The 25,726-nt window shown below is 37.3% G+C and overlaps 1 protein-coding gene across 8 annotated transcripts in view; it reads left to right on the top strand.

The window, feature by feature from the left end:
- Positions 1-25,726, top strand: part of SLC4A10 (solute carrier family 4 member 10) — a 149,573-nt gene that overhangs the window by 36,182 nt on the left and 87,665 nt on the right. For all 8 annotated transcript variants that reach the window (XM_066190059.1, XM_066190058.1, XM_066190054.1 and 5 more), the window contains exon 2: positions 20,273-20,354. In XM_066190059.1, the coding sequence (XP_066046156.1) occupies positions 20,273-20,354 (82 nt within the window). The remainder of the gene's footprint in view (positions 1-20,272; positions 20,355-25,726) is intronic.

The raw sequence follows: 25,726 nt of genomic DNA, 5'->3' as shown, positions 1-25,726 counted from the left end.
GTTTAGGTCATTCTGTTTTGAAGCAACATTATTACTGACTATTGCAAGTGAGTTTGCATACATTTTTTCACTCAAAGGACATAGTCCCGTTATTGGCCCTTGTTCATTTGGAGGGGCTAGAGAGTAACACCAAAGAAGAATGTATTAGGGAAGTAGAGTTCTTTTGTAAGAGAAGAAATTGCAGCAAGATAGCGTTAGACACATGAGAGCAGGGACTTGGACTGAAGTGATCTGAAAACTTAAAACTACAAACTGTTTTTGCTTTTTTTACTTGTTTAACTCCCACTTCCAGCTCCCTAAAAAAGACAGGTTTGAAGGAGCCTTGCTGTTACTTGGACATACTGCACAAGAGTAGAGTCATTGAATCCAGGGCACTGTGTTAGTAGCAACTTAACAGGAAGACATTTTTCTGCCTTCTTTAAAACTGTATCATCTCTCTTCAAGATGATTGGTACTGTCAGTATTTAAAGAATGCTGTGTAAGGAAGGATCTCTCTAAATAAAGAATTCTTTTCCCCTGACTGGGCATAACAAATACCCATCCATGAATATGCGTTTCCTTATCTTTAAAACCTTGCAATTTAACTGAACTTTCTGATAAAGATCTTGTAGAGGAACACTGTTTTACGAACAGTTGGGCAAGAAGCCAAATATTTGTGTCATTTACCAATTTTAAACAAGAATGCTCTCAGTCATGTACATACACAGTTGTGGTGCTTTTACTTGTTACTGGTTGCTGTCCTGATTCCACAGTACTGACTTCTTTTTGTAGGTTGTAGTGCCAGTTTTTAAGGAAATGTGAACACTGGGACAAATGGGAGATCATGACCAAACATTTGCAAAACACTAGAAGCAAAAAGTACATTCAGAGTTTGCTGAAAGAATTCAAGTGTTTTTGGTGTACTTAAGTCTCCTTCCTAAGACATGACCCTCTTCTCTGGTGAAATTCTTCTTAGTAAGTATTTTAATTCATGTATCAAGTCATTTGGCCTAATGACCAGAATTAGGGAAGGCTTACTATAAGCATATCAGAAAGGTTTAAAACATAAAGTAACATAGCATAAATATGTAATAGCTAACTGCATGGTCACAAAATACATAGGTACATGATGAGTGTTCCAAGAATGTTCCACTCCATTTAGTGCTCCAAGAATGTCATCACGTGGTTGTTCTGAATAAAGATTATTTGAAGGAGTTTTGCTAAGATGCAGTCTGAAAATGTGAATAAATCCGAATTATACCATGGTAATCAGTTAAAAAAAATTAGAATAGAGTCATATTTAGTCCCCAAAAATTCCAGTAGAGTTGGAACCACCTAAGATGAAGTAGTAGGGAAGCTGAGCATATTAATGCAGTAAAAGAGAATGGTTATGCATTACTTAGAGTGGCGTTTTTGAGAGAAGAAACTATCTCAGTTCATTCTCTCTCTCACTCTCTCTCTTTCTCCACCCTGTACCTCTCTTTTCACTCTCCCATCCCATAATGAGCCTCCTAAATAATGACTTATTCATGTTGTTTCTTGTTTCCTTGCAAGACTGTATTTATTTTGCCTTACTTAAATTTTCAATAAATGTTATTAATAAAAGAGCCCCATTAACATGAGTGCTGTTACACTACTGCAGTCAGTGGCTTTGCTGTCATTATAATTTCTTTTAAGTAGAAGTTGATCCATAATTCTGGTAAATTCCAATAGATTGCTTCATTAGTGAAATCATTATTAACCATAGCTCACACAGGGTAAACTCCATACTGCTTGCCATACTGTTCTCAGTGTGAGCGTAAAATTGCTTTCCCAAATCATTTTTATATACCATATACTGTATTGTAAATCAGTGTATATACCAATAAGGAGACTACCAGATGTGACTGATGATAAGGTGGGGGAATACTGCCATTTCCTTACTATTAAGGGGACCAAGTTTTTTCTTATGTTCAAGTGACACTTTTCATACTTAATTTGTATCCATTTGCTCTAACCCTGTCACTGGACAGCACCAAGAGTCTGGCTAGGTCTTCTCTACATTGCCACCAGTGAGGGAGTTGTGTGTTCTGGTAAGACACCTCTGAGCCTTCTCTTCTCAGGCTGAAACAGTCCCCGCACTCTCAGCCTCTCCTTTGATGACCTTTGTGTCCCTTAACTGGGCTTACTTTGTAACGTCTATTTCACTCATGTAAGAAGTGAATTCAGACCTGCTCAGAGCTCTCCAGTTTTGTCTCAACAGAGCTCAGTAGAGGAGCAGAATCACATTATCTGGTAAGGAAACTTGAATTCCCTGTTAACTAGTCAATTAATTAAGGAAAAAATTGCACAGAAACCCTTGAAAAATGAGGACTGGATGAACAAAAATTTATAATTGGTAACCTTGTGGAGAGGGAAAGCTTTGAAAATAGGTTTGCTTAAGTGATAGCAGTCATTCTAGTGATGAAACCTCCTGTTGTTTTGAAATGTCTTATATGGAATCTACATCCCCCCATACTAATTGATAAAAGCAGAGAATAAATCCTAAAGGAAAAGGCTAGACTAATATTTTGAGTTAGGCAAACTTCAAAGTAACTAAATAAAAGGATATTTTCTAGTATGATATCACTAATCAAAAAAACCCAGAAAGGTAAACTAAATGGAACATGACCTAGTGGGATTCAAGAGTCACAATGACTTCATTTTGTTGTGTTTTTAGCCAACTTGACAAAAGTAATTTGTTAATTTCTAGTTTTGCTTGAAATTCAGAGTGAACTCAGAGTTCTCAAATGTTGTCAAGTGTTGCAGCAACCATCAACTGATAACAAATATTCAGCTTGGTGTATTGAATGATGTAAAACAGGAATTAAGTGACATGAGGGAGTTTTGAGATACAGTAATTTTTTTCGCATTTTTATAATATCTTCCCTCTGTTCCCCCACGCTGCTTAAATGAAACAAATATGTATATAGGAGCCTTCAGTGATTTAAGATCCATCCGTATCTTCCTTCCTAGCATAATGAGTTCACTTGTTTAAATTCTCTTTATTAAAGATTTTATGCAGGCTGGCAGAGTCATTAAAATACATGCAAGGATTCATACCCATATGGTTTGTATCCACATTTAACGCAATTAAAAGTATTCTAGCCAAAGCAATATCAGATTTATGTCCCAATCCTGTGATTAGAACTTTCTGGGAAAGGCAGTGTCGTGTTTATGTCTGAATCCTGCAACTGGAAAAGGAGAGGAATATCTTGTCCTTATATTGATTAGAGGAGCTCCAGTTATGCAAGACCATTCAGGAGTGGAGTTCTGTTTTGGAGACAGGAATTGGTGTGGTGGAGACCTGATAGCAAGTTTAGGATGGGAGGGGATGAATTATGCGTTAGGTGAGTTTCTGTCTGAGAGGTAGCCATGCAGGTCAGTTGCACCAGCTGATGTCACATTCTAGTTAATTTTTAAAGGATATTTAAGTGTTTATGTTCTTTTTTCCTGAAAAGGCTGTCTGAAATACTTTGAACTTGAAAAATAGCAATCCTTCTCTTTCCCTTTTTTCCTTCCCATTGTTTTCTAACTTTTCTAGTCCATTTTGGTGAAAAAAGAATTTTAGACTCCATACAAGTATCTGTGTCTTAAGCAGCGGTTATACACATCAGAACCTGTAATTTAAGATCAGACAACTTTTAGTGTATAAGGAAGTTGAGATTGGGTAGTGTTACCTCAGTGTTGTAAGCCATGTAACATTTGTAACGGAGTTCACTGAATGATCAAGAGAAAAATCTAATATATATGAAAAATACAAAATGATAATTTCATAACAGTGATTGTATTACTGTGATTTTTTATTGTGTTTTCTGTGTTGATGAAGATTATTGCTGGGTACTTAGATTCCATACAACAAGTATAGGCCTAGCTTAGTGTCTGATAACTGTGGCTTGATCTTATCTTTAGAATATCAATTAAGGTAATTGTGGTAATGCGTGTCAAAAATATGACATCTTAGATTATCCGGGCACAGGATTTAATGGCAGTGGCTGGATACTGCCAGTGAAGTTTACCTGACATATGAAATGTGAAACATAAGGAAATGAAAAGCTGTGTTGGCGTTCTTCTTGTCTTCCATAAGGAACTGAAGACCTCTTTCTCTGGGAACTTGGTTGCCGTGTTGCCTTCGGCAGACTGGATCTTCTGTTGGATCTCAGTGTTCTGTCACCAGTCCTTCTGCACGTAGTCATGAGTGAATTTCTCATTGCTGCTTACTGAATGTCTTGCAGTGACTCACTGGGTTTTGTTGTTGCCCAGTCTGCCTTCTGCTCCCCTCTTCCTCTTTCCTGAGTGATTTTCTAGTTTGTAGGGTGCAGATGTGCTGAAATTTCTCAGCCATTTAACTTCTAATGCAAACACGCATATTTGCCGTGGATGTCAGTGAAAGATGTAATTTGTGCTGTCAAAAATAGTTACTAGCACTGCCTTGTGTCCTGAACATCTACAGCAACAGAAACCTCAGCACTGAAGTGAGACATGCTCTGAGTCCTTTTCTTGCCTCCTTCAACAGATAAGAACTGTTAAATTGTTTCCTTTTTAGTATCATTTGCAATGTCAGAGACAAGAATTAAATATATGTTTTAGGTAATGTCTGTATCATCAGCTATAAAGAAATTCTTCTGGTAATTGCTTAGACTTTATTTCCCTCATGGGCCTCCTTTCATGTTCATAGAAGTGTCATTATCAATTTCTAGTTTAATTTCCATTTAATATTCCTGTCTTTGCTTGGTTACACAGTACACACCTGTAGTTCTCTATTGTAGGAATGTAAAGAATGGCACCTTTCTCTTCCAGGAGAACTGAGGAATCTCTTACTCTGTTCATTCAAGTCACAGCGAACAAGATTCTGGCTCATTTGCTTTGGACACTTTTGGCAGCTTGTTCTATACAGAGCTGGGCAGCAGGGATCCTGTAAAGTAAATTGGTTAAGCCTTGGAGCTGATACTGTTCCCATAATGGATGTTCCTGCCTTCCCAGCATGTTCATCACCAAATATCTTCCTCTCATGGTTTGCAGTCTGCCATTTGGGACAGACACGTACACTGCTCTCGCAGACCACGGAGGAACAGCATCACACTTCTCAGAAAACAGCAGGTTTCCAGTTCAAAGGTATGAAGGAAGATTTCAAATAAGGATGTTACACACCACATACAGTGTTTCACCTGTAAAATTTGGAATTATAAACAGCCTTCTGTTGACTAAAGTATATTACTGGAAGGATATGCAAATTTGATACTGCTTGTAGGCTGGATAGAAATACAAACCAGCATAACAGTAAGAAGAAAACTGAGCAAGTAGGAACATTCAGAAAGTGTTTAAAACAAGACACATCAAATACAAGGTAATATTACATAGAATTTCAGTCTTTCTCATTGACAGATTAAAAATGCCATCACATCTTTGCTAGTATTTTGCCATAATTTGCCATAAACATTGCTTTTGTGATTCAGGATGATGGAGAATGAACAAGAATAAGAATAATCGTGAATAAAATTTTCAAGGAAATCACTGTAGTATCTATCAATGGAACTATGCACAAGATTTATTGACTTGATCCTTTGCTGTTGAAAAGGAGATATTTCTTATCTATTACTTAGTAATTACTTAGTAGTCTCTTGCTACTTCCCCTTCTCTTCCCCCAGTACTTTTTTTAGCAGATAAATAGTAAATGGGCAGGGACAGAAGGATAGTTAAGCTAAACTTGCTGGTCACAGTGCTTGTCAGGTTGCATGACCAGGCCTCCAGAGTGCCCTGTGCAAGTCAAATCCACTGCTAAAGGGAGAAGTGGGGACATTTGCCTTTTTGGTTCTCTGCTGTTTTACCTCCACAAAAAAATCCTTCAGGTTAAGTGTAGAATGCACGGGGAGAAGCCGTTTCAGTCTTTAGTGGTCTTATAAAAGTTTTGGGCCTTCATTGTTTGAAGGATAGACAAAAATTCAAGGGAGATTCCAGTTCTCCTGAGTTCTGCTGTTGCTTCTCATCTCTCACTGAATTTTTCTCTGCACTGTGCCCATTTAAAATATGCTCATTCTGTTTCTAAGCAGAGGAAAGCTCTCGTGATAGGCACTGTTTAAAGCGTTCTGTTGCAGTCCATGGCAATGCTATATTTCAAGATAATTTTTATCTGGAATTTCATCTAACTCCCATTGACTACACAGAAGCTGTGCAAGTTGTGCTTTTTCTATTTTTTTTCTTTTTAAATGAATCTGCTCCTGTTTAATGTGTTAGCTGAAATCTGTGGTCCCCATATAGCAGATCTGATTGCACCCTTATTTGGGGACCAAAAGACCTGTGCAACTTTCTGGGATATGCCTGGTGTAAAATACATTAGCTGGCCTTATTCTGTTTACAGTCCTTTGCCTTCAGAAGTCTACTTGAACATAATCATTGGCAAAGTTACGTATCACACGTACAAGCTGTGATGTTTGGCATGAAAAGGATAAATAAGTTTAAAATACCAAAACAAGCTCCTTAAAAAAAGTTTTAACATTCCTCTGCAAGAACCCAGGCATCTGGATGTCCAAGGGTGCATAAGAACCAGTGATGTTATTTGCTCCCTTGTGTACTGTATCTTGAGAAGAACTAAGCAATCACTATGCAATTCTGGTAAATGATCCATAAATGTGATTAAAATTCCTGTGACAATAGGACTCAAATTAGTCCAGTTCCACATTACAAAAGATTTGTTAGTGTACATTGGCATGAACTTTTTGGTCTTACAGCGTGTACAAATATAAAACGCTTTGACCAGTACTGCTTATATGGACTTGGCGTGCAGTATAAGCTTCAGGGGATTAAATCTTTCCTAGTATAACTATGTCAGAGCAAATCATCCTTATCAACTAGCATTTGAAATCACCATGTTGTTTGTTAAAACAAGTAGTGTGTGTCTGAGTATATGTGTAACAGCTTCAGATAACAGAAGTTTCAGGATATATGAAAGAGCAACAATTAGTGTGGTGCTGTTTCCTTTCCATAGTGATTTTTGTTTACTTTATTGGTGCCAGTTTATCTCTGTGTTTTCTGATGCTTTTCATGCTCTTATATCAACCTGGGTCTGGATTACACTTTGGTGTAATGTCCTTGCCTTCTTCCCTTAAATTACATCTGCCTCTTGTTCAGCTTGTGAAATTCCTGTAACTCCCTTTTTTTCTTCGAGTGCAAAACACTTTTATCTTCTCCATTATTTGGTCTTCTTTTTATTTTCTTAACATTTCTAGAATGTAATTGATCGCAAAGAACCTAAATGTTGTCTTTCTACCTTCTGCCGTTCCCTCAAGCCCACAGAGGTTTTTTCCCTTGTTTATTAACACTGCCTCATCTCTGGTCCTTTCTGTGGAGACTGTTACCTAAACCACTGTCTGCTCTGAATTTGGGTCAAAGAGTTGGGTGCTTCTGTGTTGTTCTGAGTTCTTCCTGCTCCTATTTATTATTTATTTATTTAGCAATTGAATTTTTACCGCCTTTCTAATGTTTTTGTGTTGTGCATGCATTCAACTGCACCTATTCACATCTCTGTCTGACTTTGACTTGCAACTTTCTTCCATTCATAATTTTGCACCCTTCAGTCTCCATATGGATAGCCATCCAACTCTGTAGCTGCCCTGGTGCTGTTTCTCATTTGAACTATATACCATGTGCCAAATAAGCTACATGCTTGAGTTGGTCTTCTCTCTACACCGTGTTATCCAAGTTCCTTTTCTGTGGTAACTACTGGAACTTTTAAAAGATTTTTATTCTCTCTCTCTTGGAATGGGACTTCGTAACATTTCTGTTTTGTTGATCTTGATGGTCTTGATTTCCTTTATTCGTCTTTACTTTTTTTCTATCAGCTTAATCAGTTCCCTTTAGGCCCTATTTTTTGTTCTCATACAGTTCCAAACCCTTCTGACATTCATGGTCCTGGCTGACTCCCAGTATCCATTTTCTCAGTTCCTAATGCCATCTGCAATGCCTCGGAGATACTGCTGACTATCTCTGGTGCAAATCTTTTGATTCTGCTGACTTTCTGTATTTCTTAATCTTCTGGGATTTCTGTCATCTGTTATGAATATTTTTTCTTGCAGTTTTGCCGGTTCTGTATTTTTTGTTAGTCATACAGCCCTCCATTCAGTTTATCTATTAACCCATCTCTCCATGTGAATTTCTTAGAAGTAACAAACTGAGGTCAAAATTCAAGCTTCCTTTTAATTTACTGAAACAGAATTCTAAGTTTTTGTTTTATAGTCTTTGAACATGTTCCAATTAACTTTTTCCTGTTCCTATCCACATTGACCTTTTTTCTTTTAAATTTTTGTTTCTCTCCTTGAATTCCTTCCCTTGCACAAGAAATATGTCTGAGTCTCTTCATATTAAAAAAATAACTCAGCATGAGCCAGCCCCCTATTTCAGAGGTTTCTATTCACCAGATTAGTGTCCTAACCCTTGGCCTCCTTCACGTTCTCCCACTCCTCACTCCCCCCATTCGTATGCTTTGTACACTTGTCTTAACTTCCTGTCTTCTAATGCCTTTCTAGAACTGCTCACTTCTGGTTTCTGTCTTTTGCACTGAAATTTATGTCACTAATGTTCCACTTGACTTCTTCCTGGAGGAATTCCAGTCTGATCCTTTATTCTCCTCCACTCCATCTGTCATCTCTCTGTGATGTTATGTTATAGTCTTCACTAAATGTTGTTGTTCTTAGACATTTGTCATTTTGTCCTTGTTGATTGTTTCTCTTTACAGACTCAATTTTTTATTGGGTGGGTCTTCCTCTCCCCCTTCTCTTTCTGTATGTAGGTGTGTGTTTGAATCTCTCAGGAATCCGTCCTCAGCTTTGCATCCTCCTCCACACCTTATTTCAGATAATTTAGCCATGAGCATGACCTTTATGAAGGCACCACTGCTTTATGTTTTAGTGGTTTTCCCCCAGTCTGGCTAAACCCTGCTTACCTCAGAAAATCTGCTTGGTCTTCAGTCGTCACCTGAATGTAATCATGTCAGAAAAAATTCTTGAATTTTCTTTCCTTTTCTTTCCTGATGTGCTCTTTTTGCTCGCTGTGGCTCTGAGAGCTGACAGTTCCTGTTTGGTCATGTAGCCATAAATCAGGTCGAGGTCTGGCTCACCTCAACACTGTGACTGTTATGATCTCATCTGTCTGGCTGACGTTAATACTTAGAGCTTTCCTTCACTTGATTACTGGTGTTAATACCGTCTTTGCTTATCACTCTGCCTACATCACTTGCTATTTAAGGTCTATTTACTCATCTTCTCAAATACAAACTTCTTGTCTTTCTTTTAACAGCTTTGCAACTTGCCTTGTCCTTTCCCTTCCAAGAGAGAGATTTTACCACAAGGTTGAATCTTGTGTTTGCTCTACTGGCAGTATAGTATCAGTTTTCATTTCCCAATTGCTATTCATCTTACAGTCATTAGTGAACTTTCTTTTAAAGGGCCCAATCTTTGAAGATCCTCATCAGAACTCTTTCTGTAGTCTATAAAGTGAATTACAACCTGTTAATGACTTGGCAGATGTGCTAGTTGTGTTCATCTTATTACACTTAGGTTGCTAAGTACCCTTAACCCATGGCTCTTTATTGTTTGTATTCCCGGCTGTTACACCTCCTTTAAGTGATGTGATTATTGAAATATTAACTAATAATTTTTTGACAAGAACATCATGCATATATTTGCATCATGTATGTCAATGGAGCCCATAGACATTATTTTTCTTTCTCCACATATCCATACGCATATTTTTAATAACAATGATAGTCAAAGAAAAAGTGGGCAGAACTTGCAGGTCTGAGGAAAAATGCTTGTACAAGTAAATACAGATGAGCAGATTATTATTGTTTTTGATACCTACATTAAGATTGTACTTGAAGAGGAAGAGCCTTTTGCACTAAGTCTGAAGGAGTGTTTAACACTGAAACAGACTCCACAGGGAAGTGGTGGAATCACTGTTCTTGGAAATGTTCAAAAAATGAGTCAGTGTTCAAAAACTTCTTGTATAGTTAAATGGGTATGGTGGTTTCAAATTCCTGACTATATATCTGGTGCTGTCTAAAGTTGTAAGGTGTACAAATCTCTATGTAATGCACTGTCATGATCATTTTCCCAATATATTTTGAATGAGTCTTCAATATGAAAATTTTCCTTACAGTGCAGAGTTTCATTGCCTGGGCAGAAATGATACACAAGTGACTTGGCATTTGAAATCTGTTTATTTGTTTGGTTACTTCTCAGAATACATTATCAATTTCATTATCTTCTCTTCTGCCTTTCCCTTCCCTGTCCTAACTGCTTCTGTAGTGTTCCTGTGTTTTGTTTTTTTTTTTTTTTAATGACTGTGTGAATTAACTGAGCCACCTGAGCTTTCAGATAGCTGATAGAATTGTAAGTGGCTTGAAGGATCTAATTATTTTTTTATCTTCTTGTGAACAGAAGGGCTCCTAACTCCTTTCTCTAGCATTACTCTTCCTGGTCACCATGGCTTACTGATGATCTGAGACAGATGAAGAGGGACAGCAAAGATAATCAGAATATCATTGTCTTACTATGAGATGAAAAGTTTCTCCTTTCTTATGCTCTGACTGTATACAGAGCAAAAGGTCTCTTCATTTCCATGGTGGCAGCTGTTCATTTACATGCAGCAGAACATTTCTCAGTGATACAGATCTGTGTTTTTCAGTCACATCAATTGCAGTTGCCTTGATAAAAAATTCAGTTATGACAATAAAATCACATAGATCAACCTTAATTTTTGGACATCAGAAATACTGGGTCATCAGTTGTAAATTTTCTGCTGAAGTTACTCCCTGAAACTATAGAGGACTTTGGAACTCTTTAGAGTAAACCCTACATTTGAATTTATAGGTTTTGATCAGGAAGGCCTGTCAGTTTTATTCAAAGAAGCTATTTACCAGTTTCAGTTTAAAGAAAGCCAAACAAACCAAACACAAACTTCTTTTCTCTTCTGGAAGACAGTAGGTCATATAGAAGTCAACTCTGAAGGATCACACGAGTCCCCTTTAATCTTTGGGCTTGTAACAGAAAATTTTATGGTATTGGATGTTAATTTTTTTCCTGAAAATGAATGACAAAATGGCCATACTATTTTTTAACACTTCAGTTAATTTGGTGCAGCCAGGCTACGTCCACTGGCAGAAGGACAACAATGTCACTAGTGCTGGCAAACTTCTGTGGAAGGTCAGCATGAGAAACCTTCCCGCTGCCTTCATTAATCCTTGTACTCTGAAAAAAGTGTTTGTAAAATACAATTGAAAGTGGTTTGAGACGCAGAAGGATTGCTGAACATTATATTGGTGTTTCAGAGGGAGTGATTTAGTTTATTATCGATCTTGCTGGCTTATGATGTCAAAAAAGGGTGATTTTGAAATGTGTTGGCATGTATTTGGATCTAAAAGATGCAGTTGCCAAACAATATAATTTTTGTGGCTGGCTGTCAAGGAAGAGAAAAACTCCTCTCTCCTGTGTTGTAGTTGTTGTCAAAATGGGTTCTGGTAAGTTGGTCATGACCCTTTTTCTTCTTTGCACTTGCTATTTACACATGAGTAGCTGCTTCAAGAACACTGTCTACTATGATTCCTCTCCCTGACCCTATTTTGAGGTAAAAAAAATCTGAAAATATGTAATAATTTCTGAGGCTGAAAGGAGGCCCCTTAAATGGGAAGTGTATCCAACTTAAAACCAAATACATCTTAGTGCTGATTAAGAAACTAGCAATTACATACTTTTTTCCCTAAAATCCTGTTGCACACTGGGCTAAAGTTTGCATGTTCAGATTCTAACTGTACCTGAATAGGGCTGTTATCCTGGATCTGTCCTCTCCTGGCACGAGAGAGGCCAGACAAGCTAAAATTAAATCTCATTTGGGCTTTGGATAAAGGATTCATATCCATCTTCTTGCTGTTAGACTTTTCTGTAGTAGTTGATACAGCCATTGCTATGAAGTGAGAAAAGAGGATTCCGAGGACTGCACTAGAATGACACAAGAAATTGAAACAATAACCACAGAGGAGAACATAACCATCTATGTTGTTCTCCCCTCTAGAACTTCTAAGTATTTCACAGTGTAAAAAAAATATTTAGTAAAAGGAATAAAATCTCAGTCATGCAGATGTTACCCTACTTCTTCATCTACATAGCAGCAAGGAGTACTGTCTTTTATTTATTCAGACATCTGGGTGAAACTAGCAATTGAATAAAGATTAGCTTGCAAATCTGGCAGGAGTGATAGGGTAGAAGGAAAGGCAGAAGTTTTGAGACTTTCAGCGTTACTGAAAATATTCAAAGAAACACAATAACCTAAGTGCCTTGTTTAGGTTTTGTAAGGTGTTTACATCACTTAGGCAGTCCTGATAGTTTTACTCCAAGACATACAAAATATGATAAGCTCAGCTGCAGTTAATTGTAGGTGCTTTAAAACAGATACCAGAATTCAGAAAGAATTTACCAGTTCATTATTTGATTATTATATCCAGTGCTCTAACAGGTTTATCAAGCACTTTAAGTGGGAAAGTTTTTTGGTCCATGTTCTATTGCAATTGTCCCCATCCCCCCACACCCCCACCCTGTTAGACAGACAAAGTGGGGCAGCTGGCCATTGCAACAAGTTAAGCTACTATTTTGCCTTGATTTTTTGTGTAATCTTTTCAAATAGAAATGTTGCCTTCAGTTGGATAGGTGTATGGAGAATAGATAAAGAGTGTATCATGTTTGCCTTGCAAATGGAAGGAATGTATTGTTGCTACCTAAAATGGCTTTTCTAAGAAAGAGGATTCCGTATCAAATATGAAGGAAACATTTTTGTGAGCATTCATTTATGCTTCAGTTTATTGCTGCTATATTGTCCATAATGATATATAACAAGCACAGGATGCTTCAATGCAGATAAACACAGGAATTACAGGTGTTACTGAGATTTAGATCTGTGAAAAACTGCTTTTTTTTTTCTGCCTGTGTTTTGTTTTATTTATAGCAATACTTTGTGCTTAATGTCTGAAATGATTCTCTATGTTTGTATGTTACAGAGATTGCATTATAACATTAAATATGTGTTCAGTCTCAGGCCAGCAGCAAATCAGTTCTTTGAAGCCAGTGCTGATTAGTGCAATTTTTAGCAGCATTGCAGAACATGAAATTTCATTATTGAGTCATGCTAAACATTATCTTGGCTTTTGCTGTAAAAATAGAAAAGAGGAAGAAAAGAAGACAGAGAGGGATGCTTTTATGCATATGATGTGCAGCCCTGGGGAAGATGCAAATCTGGGACGAAAACTAATTGCTTTTTACTTTGTTGCATAGCCTGAACTATGTGGAGCAGAGCTGACCAGAGGAAAAGCTGTGCTTTATGTTAACCAGTAGTGATTACTCGAGAAAACTGACATAAAAGCAGTACCATTAAAGGGACACTTAAAAAAATGATCCTTTAGACCTTACAGAAAAGACCTTATTGCATATAAATGTGTTTTGATGGGTCTTTTTTGATAGGTAGATAGAGAGGAAAAGGATGATATAATGTAGCTAGTGGAATGGAAAAGCAATTATATTTCATCCGAAAGATAAAATTCACTGTACTTTCCACCTCAGAAGATTGCTAAATATGGTTATATTAATATAAGCAATTAAACATGATAATATTAAAAAGGTCATTTTTTTAAACCCTGCGTGCTTGTCTTCAGAAAGAGGAAAGAATTGTAGCATCTAAATTGCGAGCATACACATTGTGCATTAAATCAGTTTCGTGTGAGCCTGTCTGCTCAAGGACGGTTTAAAGGACAAGACTGAACATGGCAGTCACCAGTGATTTTCCTCCTACAACAGGGAGGCGGGCATCTACATAAAACAGCTTTTTGGCCATTTAGGTTAATTGTCTTTGCAAAATATTTCCCAGATCCACTTGGTAGCTCTTGAGTTCAAATAACTTAGTGTTCCACATCTTTAGTAATACCATCTTTATGAAATGTTAAGCTGAGCTCAACCAAAATGACCTTAAAAATACAAATACTGTGTAATGGATCTTTAAAATGAATACAACACAAAACAGTAATATTGGAACTAAGAAGGTAACTGTGTGTTGTGTCTGCAAAAATGTTTAGTATTTCATTACAGGCCATTGGAAAGGTAAATACACAAGTTTTATAAAACTAACCTTTTGATAATATATATAAACCAAAATGAACATGTTCGAGTTCCATCTTTTAAACGTATGTAATTATTGATAATACAGAATAACTGAAATAGTTATATGTTTGTCATGGTTTAACTGCAGCCAGCAGCCAAGCCCCACGCAGCTGCTTGCTCACTCCCACACCAGTGAGATGGGGGAGAAAACCAGAAGGGTAAAAGTGAGAGAACTCATGGATTGATGTACAGGCAGTTTAATAGGGAAAGCAAAAGCCACCCACACAAGCAAAACAAAACAAGGAATTCATTCCCTGCTTCCCGTGGGCAGGCAGGTGTTCAGCCATCTCCAGGAGAGCAGGGCCCCATCACAGGTCACGGTGACTCGGGGAGACAAGTGCTGTCACTCCAGATGTCCCCCCCCTTTCCTCCTTCTTTCCCCACTTCATATACTGGACACGATGTCATGTGGTCTGGAAGGTCCCTTTGGTCAGCTGGGGTCACCTGTCCCAGCTGTGTCTCCCAGGCACCCCCAGCCCCCTCTCTCTCCAGTGTGGCCGTACAAGGAGCACAAAGGGCCTTGGCTCAGGGCAAGCCCTGCTCAGCAATAACAAAACATCTCTGTGTTATCAACCCCGTGTTCAGCACAAATCCAAACACAGCCCCCTACCAGCCACTGTGCAGAAAGTTAACTCTACCCCAGCCAAAACCAGCACAACATTAAAGCTTTCTATCATTTATAGGAAGGCAGTATTTCATGTTTTATGCTGACAGGTGTTCCTGAGTTCCAGATGGCATTTCAGAATTATGTAGGTTGTCTAATCATCAATAAGGGGCTTATATGGAGAAGCAATTAATACCATGATTATTTTCCTTATGAGTCAGCAGGTGTGTCATATGCATAATTTCTAGTGTGTGAAAAATCAAAATGGCTTCTGCTCTCTTCTATATTTTACAGAAAGAAAGATGCTAAAAAAGATTCTTTTTGGTTATGTTGGTATGATTTATGCTGTGAGTATATTAAGAATGTAATTAAAAAGGGAGAGGATTTGACAGAGAGGCTTAAAAACTGTGAAAAAAAAATTGGAATCTCAATACTCTTTGTAGCTGGTTTTTGCAGTGTATTTCAAAGGGAAACAGTCGTCCAGTTTATTGAAAACACTGAACAAATACCAGGACAGAAAATAAAAGTAGCCAAGTATGAAGAAAATTAGATAAAAAGAAGGATCAAAAAAATTTGTAGTTTTCCCTTTAAAATAAAAATCTCTGTGTTATCCATTTTTACTTGTCTGCTCAAAATATATTAGGTACAGATATCATACTAGTGGATTAATCCACCTACCAAGGGGAAAGACAGTGAGACATACACTTTGCAAGTATTTAATACTTCCCTGTTGTCCTAATTTTCCAGTTTCCTAATGTATATTTATTGTTATCCTAATATTTCATTTACTGTAGTGATCAATACAGATAATCTTTAGTAAATGTTTGCCCTGTATCCAAGTAGTTTTTTATGATGTGTGCAACAGTGTCTTTTAAGAGAATATATTGATTTTCTCCTTGTAGTAAATACGTATAATACCTGTATAGATAACTTCAAATCAAATATTGTCGCCTGGACTTCAGTCTACCTTGTTGTCATCCAGAAGATGTGGAATATGTCCTAATTCCGTCATCTAGAAACATCCTGAAGTTCTACAAGAGTATGTGTTTATGTTAGCACATACATATTTTAAGAGGTGTGTCATGTGCCTTTGTACAGATCCACCTTTGGAAGTAGTTCATTTCCTTTTTCTCTCTACCCAGTCATCTACAACGTGATTAAAGCATAGGCAGTTTATAAGAGCTGTAACTAAAAGACACAAAAACATCTGTCATAAAATGATGCTTCTCAGCTTTTCTAAAAGTGTATTTTTTCATCAGGTAAGTTGTTCTCAGATGTGGAAGGGCAGTGCACACTTCTGGGAGGTGGCTGGTTAAGGATCAACCTCTTTGCAACCTGTTATGAGTTGTAGTTAGGGCTGTATCATACCTAAGGAGGGTCACTTTGGGAAGCTTTCCAGGAGGTCATTTTTATATTTGAATATCCTGACGTTTATTGGAATATCCTGGTTGGTGAGTTTTATCAATGCATAGGTGGAAAGGGCATTTAAGTAATTTGGTTTTGGTTTCTAACTCCTGGGCCTTTTTATTCCTTCTAACCAATACACTAAAAATTCCTGGCAGCAACTATAGTCTCACATTATACTCTGATAAGCAGGTTGTTTATCTAAGGGTTGAATATCTATACTCCAGGATTCATGGTGACCTTCTTCCTTTGTGACTACTTACCAAAAAGTAATGTCTCTCTAGGTGGTTTATTTCCTTTCGTTTTGTTCAACTTCACATACATATTTTCAGTGCAATGTGGTTGCAGTGTAAAGCATGCAGAAGATGACTCTACTGTCTGCTTTTCTGTACTTGCCACTGTGTTTGAACTTGTAGTATGAAGAGACAAATATAGTAACAACTGTATTTATAAGACTTTCATGAAATAGATTTTTTTCTGTGAAATACGTGCACCTGCTGCGTGGTGAAGGTCATTCCAGCATTCATTTGGAAAATGTAAGAGATGAAAAAAGTCATGGACTGAGTAGAGTTACTGGGCCCTAGTCTCCAAGGAACTTGTGGTTTCCATGTAAAGAGCTTTGGCTTTTTTTTGCTATTTTATCTCAGATACATTATTTCTTCTACTGTATGTTTGCTGGTATTTTATTACTGTAGGGAAATAAATTTTAGATCAACTATTGTGTGATGACTGTATAAAACTGTAAGATATTAACAAATATTATGAAAAGGAGAGTGAAATGTAAGATTGTTTATGACAAGCGTATTGCACTCTGATTATAGCTTCATTGAGATATAATTCTACTGGCTTCTTCAGCATCGCTCTTAAATTGGGGTGGGAGAAAAAAACCCAGTACATTTATTCTTATGTATCTTTGTTGAAGTTGTAAAATTGTTGCAAGGTATTAGTATATATTGGTTTGATGTAAAAAAAAAAAGAAAGTTTATCCCTTAATGTTTTTTATCAATTTGTTATTTCCTATCATTATCTATTCACCTGGGTAAAACTTCTTGAGTTGAATGACTTGGCAATTCTGTAGTGCCTTACAGCTGTGAAATGCTGTGTGAAGATGTGTTTTGGCACAGAGCAGCCCAGTGAGGAAGGTAGATGAGTAAGTATTATTATCCCTATTTTACAGATGGGGAAGCTGAGGCACAGAGATTAAGTGACTTTTCCAAGGCCACACAGCAAGTCAGTGGCAGATCCAGGATTAGCACTCGGGGACTTCCTGGATCCCTCTTCCGTGCTTTAAGCAGTAGACCACAGTGTTCACTGGACTCAGCAAGCAACTCATTGCAATAATGGACAGTTCCAAGGATTTGCACATGGTCAGTGTGTCCACACATTTTTTTGCAGACTGCTGCAGTATGTCTGTTTCACTACTCCAGACCTTGCAGATTTGTGCCCTATGTAAACTTTTGTACCTTCATCATCCTCAAATGGGGTAAAAGGAAGAAGTGATAGAATTCGGAGAGAATTGTGGCATGGCAATGAAGAGCATTGAGTTTTCATGCCTTATTCTGAACCTCTTGAAACTGATGGGCCAAATTGCAGTGGATTCATGGCTTTGAGGATGTTAGCGTGGAGTTTAGTTGGCATGAATTCTGTCTCCTGTATTATGGTTAGCCTTGCCTATACTTTCAGTTTCAAAATCTCATTTATTGCAGCACTTAAAAATAAGAAGTTCGTAGTTTTACTGAAACTGTAATAAAAAGCAGAGCATTACTAATTGAAATTAGGTTTCCAGTCTCTATTCATCCGAGGGAAAGTGGAATGAGATCTGTTTTTACTTGTATTGCAGTAGTCCTCACCACCCAGTGAGTTTAAGCACTAAATTACAAGTGAACCTTTGTCTCACCTCTCCCCTCCTCCAAGGGGGCAGTACAGGAATCACAGAAATTACTTGTAGAGTAAATGCAGTATAGCTCATGCGCTGGTAAATGCGAGGTGGCTTTCATGCTGCTCCCTGGGAAGGCAGCATGTTCAGTGCAAGGCCTGTTTAATTGGACTTTGCTCAGAGTTTGACAAGTGAATTGCTAACAACACAGTACTCCCAATTAAGCTGTTTTTCCCTGTAATATTAATGGAATAAACCCACTTATGAGAATGAGGCAAGGCTGAGACTTGCTGTGATATTACAGGAAGAGGAGGCAGAGAAGTAAAAGGCTGCCAGAAGCTGTAAATTGAACACATGGGAAAGGAGAAGTCAAAGTGTATGAGCATATTTTGATAAATATTAATGAATTAATTTGTATTTAATTTACTTAGATAATCTGTAAAGGCTTTAAACTGTCCAGCAATTTAGTATATTCCCCACTGTAAATTTTCCCTAACATTGCTTCCTTTCTGGTGTTAATATCTTATTCTAAAATAGCATTATTTATGATAGGGCTCTAGTACTTGGCCTTTGACATCCTGCCTAATCACTCACCCAGGGGCATGGCATTGTTATGTCTTGCTGCTTTTAAAAAATGGATTCATTTTAGTAAGATGATCGAATGGTTTGTGCAAAGTTGTATTTTCCTGGTACATCTTAACAGGTTATTAGCTAATTCTAAATTATTAAAAGACAAAACAGTTTCAATAGGAGCCCATTTCTTATTGTCATATCTTAGTTATGTACTATTATCTGTGGGAAAGCTCTAATAAAGACATTTTAACACTTGGTCTTTCTTTCTTTAACAGCCCAGATGCTTGGTGCTGACACATTCGTAGGATTTTTCTATGTAAGATAGCTACAGCATGACAGCTATTTTTAAAAAAGAAAGGAGCCTGAAACAAAAACTCACATCCAGAATGCGCCACACACAGATATAAGTGAATATTTTTGCCTGGGGCACCTGATCTTTAAGGAGAGGTGCTCGAAGACTTTAATTTCTTATTATATTCCATTGTGTTCTATACATAGATGTATATTTATCATGCGACACTGGTATTTAAATCCCCTTGCTTCACACTGGCATTAAGATGCCAATTTTACATATTGAAATAAAGTAGTTCTAGTATCACTTACTAAAACCCCTCTATTAATAACAGGTAAATATATTAATTGATACTTTTGTATAATGCATCATTTTCCATAATAATTAATGGAAACCACTCATGTTGTGAAATACAGATTGTATTTAGCAGCTGGATTTTTTTCACAAGGGATGTTAAATTCGTAATGAACCAAATACTCATTTTAGCATAGCACCTAGTGCCTTGTTGCCGAACTCCCAAAAGATTTTTCTGTTCAGGGAAATGAGTTGGTTTTCTTTTGTTCATGTCAGAAATGACAAAATTGCTAATTTCTGTACCTTACCTAGGCTGAGTGCAATACACTAATTGATCCCGTACTACATTTAAGGTGCTATAGAGAGTACCGTTAAAATGCATGAGGATAAAATTAAACATCAAATATATGTTCCTGAGGAAGAATAGTTTTTCTGTTTTCTGCCTATTAGTATGTGCTGCCTGCCTTTATACTAAATTCAGCTTAGTGTTTGTAAAGAAAAGCAAAGGCTTTGCAATTCACCAGTAAGTGAAGCCAGTTGTTTTCATGGTGTTAGTTTTATTTCTTACCATATTGTCACTGAGTATTATTGTAAAGCTTTGCCAAAGTATAAGGAGTCTTAGTAATAATAATTAGAGAATTCTGCATTAGCTCAAGATCCTGGTCTAAAAACAAAAATACATGTGCACCCCCTTTCTTAAGGTGTGTGAGAATAAAGATGCCTTGATCAGACATTTCTTCTCTCATCTCTTTCACTGTCGTTTTGGCTCAGGTTTTTCTTGGTTTCCAGTAACCAGTGTTTACACATCATCTTCCAGCTTTTACCAGGAGAAGTTTTGCATGTCAAAGTTAGCTGTAATCATGCCTCAGTAAGAACGGATGCAAAAGAAATAGATTTAATAAATAAAATTAAATTCTTAAACCTTTTTTTGTTCTTGAGTAGGAAACGTTAATAATTAATGTTAATAGTACTGTACAATCTTGCCAATAGTTTCCAAATGAAAAGTAGCTTATCTGTACTTTTTTTCTGTTTTGTAGAGAAATGATGAAGAGGCTATTGTGGATAGAGGTGGAACTCGCTCCATTCTCAAGACACATTTTGAAAAGGAAGATCTAGAAGGTGAGGGATGATTTTTCTGTGCTTTATGTTGTCACTTTCTTCTAAAATGTAATTCCAATATGTAAATTACTGATTTGAGCAGGGATGCAAAGAGACAAGAGAGTAGAACCTCGTCATTTATTTTAGAAAGAAATACTGTTTTCTCACAGCAGTGTCCAGAAACAGATGCTGGTGGAAGGAGTTTGCTGGTTATTGGTGATCTGTGGTCAAGTCCTGTGAATATGCATGTGTGACTTTAGAGAAGTCTTTTAAGCTTTCAAATATGCAAATGCAAGCAGGAGTGCTGATTTAGTACCTATAAAGGCTTCTACATTTGCATTACAATCCTCATGTAGTTGCCTAGCCACATCTTCAGCTGAACAAAAGCCTTCTGGAGTGTCAGAGACTTGGATACATATTTGCTGATATCCACTGCAGAAACCGCCTAACCTGACCATGTAGAATAAAGTGAGAAATTGTGAGAACTGTTTAGATATTGGTCTAATGAATCCGTTGCATTTCTCTTTGTTTAGTGAATCCCAAACTTTGGTTACGACTGTGCTTAAACTCTTGCATTGAGTTGTGTGAGCCCCTAAGTTGTAGTTATGATGAAAATGAGTTTCTGTTGCACATATGATGTCCCTTTCCTGAGAGTGGAACTGGCTGATTTTGTGAGCTTCTTGTAGTGCAACGTGGAGGTTCCTGTCTTTGTCACACTGATCCACATGAACTAGCCCAAAAGAAATACTAAGATCAACATGCTGTATCTGAAAAGTTCCCTGCCTCAGGTCTAAAGCAAAGTGTCTCCATCTGTGCAGCAGCTTGAGCTTTCTGAATGCCTACCATTGATTACTCCATAATATTTTTTTTTTCTTTTTTGTCTGTGTCTGTATGAACTTTTTGTTCTCTGATACATGTTGGCCGTAATGATGATTTCTTTGAAATACCAGTGTTACACAGCAACTCTCTGTTATTGCTTCCCCCAGCAGTGCCTCCCTCAAAAAGCAGATGTAGCTGCATTTGAGAGGGGGCCTGGCTGTGTCTGTGAGGTTGTCTTTCCCAGAAGGATGTTAGATGTTGTGTAGTGGGGCATGCATGATGTCAATAGTTCTCTACTCAGTCTGGATGTGTGCAAGGATAGATCTCAGGTAAGATGTTCCAGGGTGGCATTTAGAGTTTTGGTGTCTCCAGGGGTAAGAGTACCAGTGGGTCAGGCTGGCAATGACAGTTCTGGGCATAGGCACAAAACCTCCTATTTTGAATCTCACATTTCATCTGTGGTTTTCAGTCCCTTGATCACATCCTTGATCAAACAGAAACCACTGTATCTGGTGTCCTTAGAGAAACACCCAATAAAAGAATGGGAGCTCCCTGTCTCCCTTTCTCCATGGCACTGACTCAAGGAGCTTTTGTGGGGTGAGTCTACCCACAAAAATATCCTTTACTGAGTTATTTTATTGATCACGGGAAGGTGGCATTTTAAAAATGGACAGTATTCTGGGGAATGACATCTTTAAGCTCAGTGACATGAGTAGACTCAAGCATTAAGGTTGTCAGAATTACTGTGATATTCCACATGTGACTACATGGAACATAATTTAAGAACTGTATTTAATTATTTTTTTCCCTACCATCCTGTATGTGTAGGGTTGCTCCTGTGAAATATCAGTGAAAGTATTATTTCAAAGATCTGCTCCTAGGATGTTATCAATAGAAAATGGAACATGGCAGTGACACTCCCACAATCTTTCCATCAATTTAAATTGAATTAAAGTTAGAATATTGAAAAATTCTGCAGTTAGCAAATAAATGTGGTTTTATTAAAAATAAAGCCTTGCTGCTTCCTGATGTTCTAAGAAAACAATTTTTCAGTGTAGAATCAATCCTTCATAATGCAGTTAGCTTTCTCAGAAAAGTTTCATGCCCACTCTAGTTTCAGATCAGTTTGTCTTTAAATACATAATCACTACCTTCAAAAATACCAAGTGACATAATACAATTTGAAGAAATTGCATATTTTAATATCCAGTTGCTGTTAATAGCATGTCCATTTATTTTGCAGTACTTCTAGGCACTTCTCCTGGAAACAGTGAATGTGACTCACAAATGTCTGTCTTATTCACTGTACATTGTGTTGGGTTCTGGTGAAAAATGTACCTTTTTCCTAATGACATAACAGCTATGAAATATGAAATTAAATAATCAGGTGCTAATTGCATATCTTAGAAAAATAATATTATCGGACTATTAATATCTATTACGTAATTAGGTTTTTGACAGACATTTAATTGGGTTTATGTTTTAAAAATGTAAATAGCTAGTTACTGAATATTCTAGGGAAGACTAGCTTTGCCAGGGTGTAAGTTTTAATGGCACCATGTCAGCAACATTTCAAAAACTGCAATTCATATGAAGAACTACAGGTTTAAATCTGAACATCAGTATTCAATTTCTTCATATTAAATCTTATAATTGTAAGTATTTCGTCTTTTTTTTTTTTTAATTTTACACTGTCAACATTTGAACTTCAGAAATACTGATTTAAATGTGTACTAAAATTTCCATCTGGAATTTCAAAGCCTAGCAAATATTTAGGCTTGCATATTTTAGGCGGTCCTTGTGCAAGTATACTGCAAGTACATTTCTTGTTGAAAGCATGAAGATATGTAGATATTAAATGTAGATATTAATCCTGCCTTGAAGAACAGACACAAGAATAGATTTTTGCGTCATTCTCTCTAGATCAGTGTTTTCTTTCCCTGAGCAGTATAGTAAAAGTTTGGGAACATAGGACAGGAACTGCAGTACTTATGGGAACAGAAGAGATGTGGTGCTGATCTTAGTACCAGTAATCATACTTGCAGTGAGTACTTCAAATTGTATCTTTTTACTGAAGTTTTGTAGTGCTTCAGAGGTGAATTGTTTGCAGAGCTTTGGCATTCAGATTTTCAGCATGAATTATTTTTCCACGTAATTAATTTTTTGTGAGCTGTTAGGATCAGTCACTAATATTGAATATGTCATTTGTCTGACTGTTGCATTAATGGAGGGGCTGAGAAAGCATTTCTAAAAGCAAAAAAGATTATCTTCCGTGGTTATGATCACCTGTTTTGCGTGTTATCTTTCAATGTGTCACCAGACAGAAATCCTACTGAAATATATATGCTGTCATTTTTATCAGTGGTGGAATTCCTAAATGAGAATTGGCCACTCATTCTGGACTCTCAAGTATTTAATTGCAAGAGGACAGGTTGTAGATGTACCTGTACTGAGGGCAGCTAGACAAGTTTTCATGGACAGATGTGCACATTAACAGTTACCCTCAGCTTATTCCATGGGGTTGTCCCTGGCTAGATGACACAGGGACGGAAAATTGTTCTTAGCTGTTCTTAACTGCTCTTAACTGTTCTTAATGACCATGCGTTGGTCAGTAAGAATAGTATTCTGATCAAATGGATATACCTACTGTTTATCTCACAGGTCCAAACCACTTGGATTTCTCTGTGCTGGAGATCTCAGATGCTCTCAGGTCACATGCTGAGTCTTTTGGACTATGTAGATATGCAAGGGGATTGACATTAAATACACTTTGGCCAAGGTCTTTTCCTTATGCCCACCATGTTAGCTGAGAGGGAGAGTGACTGTTCTATGGCTGTCCCTGCTGGAGGTGGTCAGCTTCAGGTCGAGGATTTTTGTGAGAGTATTTCAGAACTGCTGCGGGTGTTTTCTGTGGCCTGGATTGAGAAGCAGTTTCAACAGGGAGATGGATGGAGATCAGATTGTTAGGTAAGGACCCAAGCATGAATCAGGGATGAATTCTGGCTCTGTTGGAAAAAATTGCAAAACGATCCTTGATTCCGAGAAGTCAAGATTTTGCTTAAGCTTTTCAAGTTTCATTAATTTAATCTGCCTAAGTGGCGTGGGGAAATTCGCCTCAGGGGAAATCAAATTTGCCATGTTTCATATCTGTGAGGACACTGTATCCAGTATATGCATCGCAGTACATCAGAATGTGCCTCCTGACACTTTTGACAAAATTCAGATTGCGTGGATTGCTTACTGAAAGTCACAAAAAACCTTCAAGCTTAACTAGAGTATAAATATCACTAGCACAACACAGATTGGTGCAGAAGCTGAGGCTTTAACCTTAATAAAACAAAAGTTAATTTTAAATTTTGTAGAGATATTTGTAATTAACAACCTGCATGAAGGATAATTTTGGTAGTGGATATCCTGCTAAGCAAAAAAAGGTGAAATTCCAGAGTATTTAATTGTTTTTTGAAAATAATAACTTTAGTTATTTTTTCTTTTTAGATTTGTTCTAGCTTCTGACATAATTTAAAAATTATTTTAATGAAATTTTGATTATATACTGTTAGGGTTAATATATGAAAAACTTCATTGAGATTAGATGCTAATCTCCATATATTATTGCTTAGTAGAAATTTGAGTGGCTGTAGTTTTTTTAAGTAGCCTTTTATTCTCAGGGACTGCACATTTTTTGTAGAAATAACATCATAGTACAGCTGTCTGATACTGACGTTATTTACCTCAAAATTAATAGGACCTAGCAGCTCATAGGACTGAAAGAATATAAATTTTATTAACCTGGCCTTGGTTCACCTGTGCCTCAATGTAGAAGCAAGTGAGACACCGGCTCTGCTTGGTCAGACAGGAGCATCAACCAAGATTTCCCTTCCCTTTGGCTCCCAGGATGCTAGAGCCTACTGCAAATAATTTGTTACCATGTCAGTACAGATCCCCTGCTCCAAGCTTCCTTGCCTGTGCTTCCCTTGGGTGCCCTGCTCATCTCATCTCATCTCATCTCATCTCATCCTGACATTCACTCTGACACTCGTGCTCCTTGCAGCAATGTTTGCTGCACTTAGATGGGAACAATAAAAGCTGTGGAAGCAGAGTTTGAGGATGATTTGGTTTAGTCTGTTCCTGAAAGGTGCCTCTTTCATTTTGTTGCCTACCAGGTATTACATACATACATACCATCTGTGCTTCCTAAGGCACACGTTCCTGTAGTGCCTCTGATCTAGTTTTGTTTTCTTTTTTTGATTTAATCCCTTTGCATGGGTCTCTTGCCCCTTCTCAGCAGTTTCTGTGTTTGTGGGAAGGTGGTTCACCTGGAAGATTCATGAATAACTCTGAAGGGTATGTTCACAAAATCTCTCTCAAATGATGAATAATGAAATAATGGAAGCAAACAAGTGCCACAGTGTTGGTGGAACACCACAGTCTTTAGCTGTTGATAAGGTTTGGTTTGTGAATTTGGTTTGGATTTGCTCTGAGCTTCACAGACAGGAAACCTTTTCAGTAATTGTAGTGACTAGTATTTTCAAATACTTCACTTTGTGAAATCCCACATGAAACTGACATAAACC

This window comes from Chamaea fasciata, unplaced genomic scaffold (assembly GCF_029207755.1).
Source record: "Chamaea fasciata isolate MVZ Bird 193981 ecotype frontalis unplaced genomic scaffold, bChaFas1.0.hap1 SCAF_8, whole genome shotgun sequence".
NCBI lineage: Eukaryota > Metazoa > Chordata > Aves > Passeriformes > Sylviidae > Chamaea > Chamaea fasciata.
Note: the sequence above shows the minus strand (reverse complement) of the source record. Positions and strands in the feature narration are given on the sequence as shown.